The sequence below is a fragment of the Physeter macrocephalus genome, chromosome 12 (genome assembly GCF_002837175.3).
Source record: "Physeter macrocephalus isolate SW-GA chromosome 12, ASM283717v5, whole genome shotgun sequence".
Lineage (NCBI taxonomy): Eukaryota > Metazoa > Chordata > Mammalia > Artiodactyla > Physeteridae > Physeter > Physeter macrocephalus.
The window spans coordinates 24731233-24736358 of NC_041225.1; the positions used below are offsets into that span (position 1 = coordinate 24731233).

The following is a 5126-nucleotide window of genomic DNA, read 5'->3' on the forward strand; positions in this document are numbered from 1 at the left end:
CCTGGGAGTTAAGTTGAACAATAATTATAAAGACACTCACCCTAACATATTTGAACGAAATATAATTCAGAACCACAGTTAAACAAGTCTTTAAGTTTAATGACCGATATTTTTTCACTTATATGTGAAGGGATTCAATAGCCAGCAGCATTTAAATATAGAAATAGTCCCATCTATTTTCTTTTCCCTTTTATAAAGTGCTATTTTTAACTGGGTAGATTTACCAGCCAGCTTTCCAATAACCTCACTCCATGTCTCTAAGAGATTCAAGGAAACACTGGAAAATTGAAAAGATTGAGTATTTTAAACATTTACAAAACATTGCTACAAAGTATTGAGACTATGAATGTATTTCATTAGTAAAATAAAAAGTGTACCTCATGTGAAAATCATTAAGTTGATTTAATAATTACTTCACAGAAGCATCAGTTCACTAACATTTATGTCAATTTTTGTTAATAATCTAAACCAGAAACAGTTTCTGTAGACAATTCAACTCTAAGCACTGTCAAGTAGGGTCATGCCAAGTAGAACCAACGGTTAAATGACCCCCAGAATAAAAACTCCGACAAACTCCGACTTTTGGAAAAGCAAAACAAGTTAGTGAGAATCAGAACCAGAGGTAATATTTACTTAAAAGTACCATAAGTTGTTAAAAGTGTTCTCTTTAAATAAAAATTTGTGCAGTTATTAATAATGTACCTTAATACTAAGTGCAGTGGTATTAGAATTAAGAGGAAACCAGTTGAGCTTCTTTTCATATGCTTTTTGGCCAACTGTGTGTCTTCTTTGGAGAAACGTCTATTTAGATCTTCCACCTATGTTTTGATTGTTTTTTTTTTTTTTTGATATTGAGCTCTATGAGTTGTTTGCATATTTTGGAGATTAATCCCTTGTCGGTCCTTTCATTTGCATTTTTTTTAAGGTAGTGGTAGAGGTACTACCCTCTCTCCAAGATGATTCCTTCACCGCTGGTGCCCTACTGCAGCACCTTTGCCAAAATTTGGCAATTCAAAGTGCAGAAAAGATAATGTTGTGGAAAAGCACCAAATCTTGAGATCTTACTGCCATTGACTTTGTGACCCTGAACAGCATCAACCTTCATTCCCCTATCTGTAAATTAAGGATATATGGCCAGTGATTTAAGGGATAGAAAAAGGATCAAATAGATGCAAATTTCAAAAAGCATTGTGCGAAATGTAAAACCCCAGACAGGTAAAAATATAAAGGACTATAGCGATTTAGACAATTCAGAGGAAAAAATCTAGTGTGAACGTTTTATTTTGACAAAACAAACTTTACAAATTTTACATTCTAAACTCCCAAAGTTTCACTTATTTGAAAAAGTAAGAGACAAGGCATCCTGGACTCCAAGATTTCAGGCATGAATAGACTAGTGCCATATTTTCAAGTTTTATAAGCTAGCTGCACTTTATACACCATAAAAGTGAAGAGAGCTGTGACAAATTCACTAGTGTCCAGTGCACCTGTAAGAAACACACCGACACACCTGGAATTTCTAACCACAGTTTCACATCAACAACCTCTGAGTAACTGACGTGCATACTTCCATTAATGGTAGGCACAACTCCACAAACATCAAATTACACAAATCACTTGGTTTTTGTAATCTCAACCTGGAAATTGAAAAATTAAGAGGAACAGAGTTAAGTAGCTGAAAATGCTGCGCTTACTGCACACAAATACATCACTACAAGGAATGCTAGAAGCTCCCCCAGGAATGATTTTTGAAATTTTAAAGTATATTTCAACTGAAAAGTTGAATTCTTTAATGTGAAAAGCAAGTTAAGTATTGACTCAATCCCTAAAGATACAGCAAGTTATAGATTCTGTGCAATTAGGCACTAACATACGCATTTGAGAGATTAACACTGACTGTTCAGTGGAACGTGGAGGTGGTTCCGCAGTGTTTTTATGGTTCACGTTGGCTTCACACGCCCTAGAAACCGAAGACTCAGTGAGAAGTTACAACTTATCCCGCGCTAGATACAGGCAACGTGTGTATGATCGGCAACAAATGACTGCTTTTCACCTTCAAGGAACCTAATTTTGATTTATACAAAATTAGATTTTCACCCACATGTATGGATAAAAGTGCTTCTCAAATGTACATATCCCACTTCCATAATCCTAAAACAAAAGTAAAGGCACACAAATGGACAATAGTTTATGTATTTTATGTGAATGTTTTTCGTTAGTCTTTAAACAAAATCAATTGCTGTCTAGAGAGGTGTGACCAACTTGTTACAAATTTCTACAACTTTGGAAATTAAAGATCTAAGAACTCTCTAAACACTGCAGTTCTGTGCAATTCATGTATTGGTTCATTCACTCTGCAATCTGCTAACTCACTCTGTCATCATTATAGGCTGCAATACTTATATTTCAGCAACTATGAGACCAAAAAGACCAAAGGGAGAAGAACGTTTTGGAATTAGTCTCCCACAAGCCGTTTTGAATCTTGTTACAAGTGAATTTAATATGCCTGGGAGTTAAGTTGAACAATAATTATAAAGACACTCACCCTAACATATTTGAACGAAATATAATTCAGAACCACAGTTAAACAAGTCTTTAAGTTTAATGACCGATATTTTTTCACTTATATGTGAAGGGATTCAATAGCCAGCAGCATTTAAATATAGAAATAGTCCCATCTATTTTCTTTTCCCTTTTATAAAGTGCTATTTTTAACTGGGTAGATTTACCAGCCAGCTTTCCAATAACCTCACTCCATGTCTCTAAGAGATTCAAGGAAACACTGGAAAATTGAAAAGATTGAGTATTTTAAACATTTACAAAACATTGCTACAAAGTATTGAGACTATGAATGTATTTCATTAGTAAAATAAAAAGTGTACCTCATGTGAAAATCATTAAGTTGATTTAATAATTACTTCACAGAAGCATCAGTTCACTAACATTTATGTCAATTTTTGTTAATAATCTAAACCAGAAACAGTTTCTGTAGACAATTCAACTCTAAGCACTGTCAAGTAGGGTCATGCCAAGTAGAACCAACGGTTAAATGACCCCCAGAATAAAAACTCCGACAAACTCCGACTTTTGGAAAAGCAAAACAAGTTAGTGAGAATCAGAACCAGAGGTAATATTTACTTAAAAGTACCATAAGTTGTTAAAAGTGTTCTCTTTAAATAAAAATTTGTGCAGTTATTAATAATGTACCTTAATACTAAGTGCAGTGGTATTAGAATTAAGAGGAAACCACACAACAGATTAACTCAAAAGTGAATGTTGCCTACTTCTTTAGTTCAGTGACCAAAGCTGAAATTGCTTTTTTTTTTTTTTTGCGGTACGCGGGCCTCTCACTGTTGTGGCCTCTCCCGTTGCGGGGCACAGGCTCCGGACGCGCAGGCTCAGCGGCCACGGCTCACGGGCCCAGCCGCTCCGCGACACGTGGGATCTTCCCGGACCGGGGCACGAACCCGCGTCCCCTGCATCGGCAGGCGGACTCTCAACCACTGCGCCACCAGGGGAGCCCTCAGGGGAGCCCTGGAATTACTTTTGAAAAGAGGTGAACACTACTTACAACTAGGGTACCGAGAGATTCACAAGTGTATTCACATTATTCTCTAATTAGTATTTCTGCATTTCAACTCTGACCTGACCTTCAGTAGCATCTTAAAAAACAAATGCAATTAGTAAAAACACAGGGTAGTATGTCGGTTTGTTCACACAAACACTACCAGCTTCATTACAATTTGCATTTCCTGTTGCTCTTGGAAGAGTCGCCACTATTAAAAACAGATACGAATGTGCAATGGTCCTTACTCTGCATGGTATCCGGCAATGTTTCAATCAAAGGGACCCTCAATCATCAACTCAGCACCTGATTGAGATACACTTTCAGTCCGTAGAAACAGGGACTCCAGCGCAGAAGGGTGGCAGGGGGAAGAGAGGCCTAGGTCAAGGTTTGAGGAATCGCTTGGAAATCCACCGCAGCCATACTGCTAAGGAGAATTCCTCCCATCCTTTCCAACCCCCCGAAGGAAGAATGCAGCATTTAGCTTCAGTCTTTTCTGGTCTCACTTCCTTGTCTACACCTAGTACCCTATTCCTAAGACGACAAACAAGTCTTAGGACGTTCTAAAAGAAATCATTTTTACCCGAATACATTGGACTTGGGTCTCAATTTGAATGAGGATGAGTGGCCTTTAAAAGACCGGTTCTCCTCTTCGTCCTCCCCCTCCTCCAGGGGCTGCTCCGGGTCTCTGAAAGAGGGTGTGGTGTGGATGATCTGGGTTCGGAAGCGGATTTTGTTGAGTCTGGGTTTCATCCGCCCACTAGAGCTGCCCGAGGCTTTGCGACCCGGCTCCTTCGCTTTGCCCGCAGCCAATCCCTCGGCCAGGTGATGGTGATGGTGATGGTGGTGGTGGTCCCCGCCGTCCTCCAGAGCGTGCGAGAGCCTGCCGGAGATGAGGGTCGAGGGCAGCACCCTCGAGAGTCTCCAGCGCCCTCCCCCGCTGCCCGCCGCGCTCTCGGCTTCGTCCTCGTCCAGGGCGCCCACCAGGGTCCGGATCTCCTCGGCGGTGCTCGGGCTCAGGTACTGCGAGGGCTTCTTGCCGCTGTAGTCGCGCACGTCCACGTCCGCGTCGTAGGCCCCGACCAGCAGCTTCACCACCTCCACGTGCCCGTGCATGGCCGCCAGGTGCAGCGCGGTGTAGCCGCCGCTTGTGCGCGCGTTGATGTTCACCGGCAGCCGGTGCTGGCCCGCGAAGCGCACCAGCAGGGCCAGCAGCTCCTGCCGGCCGTGCTTGGCCGCCCAGTGCAGGCAGGTGAAGCCGGTGATGAAGTCGCGCTTGGCCAGCAGGCCGGGCTCGCAGGCCAGCAGCCCCTCTAGGCTGTCCCAGCGGCCGTCGGCGGCCGACAGCATCCACGCGTGCTCCAGGGGGTCCAGCGTCAGCGCGCCCGCGCCCTCCTCCTCTGCCGCCGAGCCGTCCGCGCCCCCGGGGCCGCGCCGCAGCTGCGGGGAGCCGCCCGCCGCCTCCCGGGGCGCGGGGCGGCCGGGCCGCGGGGCATCGCCAGGCACCTCGGGCCGCGCGCCCTCTTCCGCGGGGCCGCCGCCGGGCCGCCTCCCCGGGGGC

General features: G+C 43.7%; 1 protein-coding gene across 1 annotated transcript in view; it reads right to left on the bottom strand.

The window, feature by feature from the left end:
• Positions 1-864: 864 nt before the first annotated feature.
• Positions 865-5126, bottom strand: part of SOWAHC (sosondowah ankyrin repeat domain family member C) — a 4747-nt gene continuing 485 nt past the window's right edge. Inside the window, exon 2 of the mRNA XM_024116601.3 lies at positions 865-5071. Coding sequence (XP_023972369.1) covers positions 4145-5071 — 927 coding nt within the window. The 3' untranslated portion in view covers positions 865-4144. The remainder of the gene's footprint in view (positions 5072-5126) is intronic.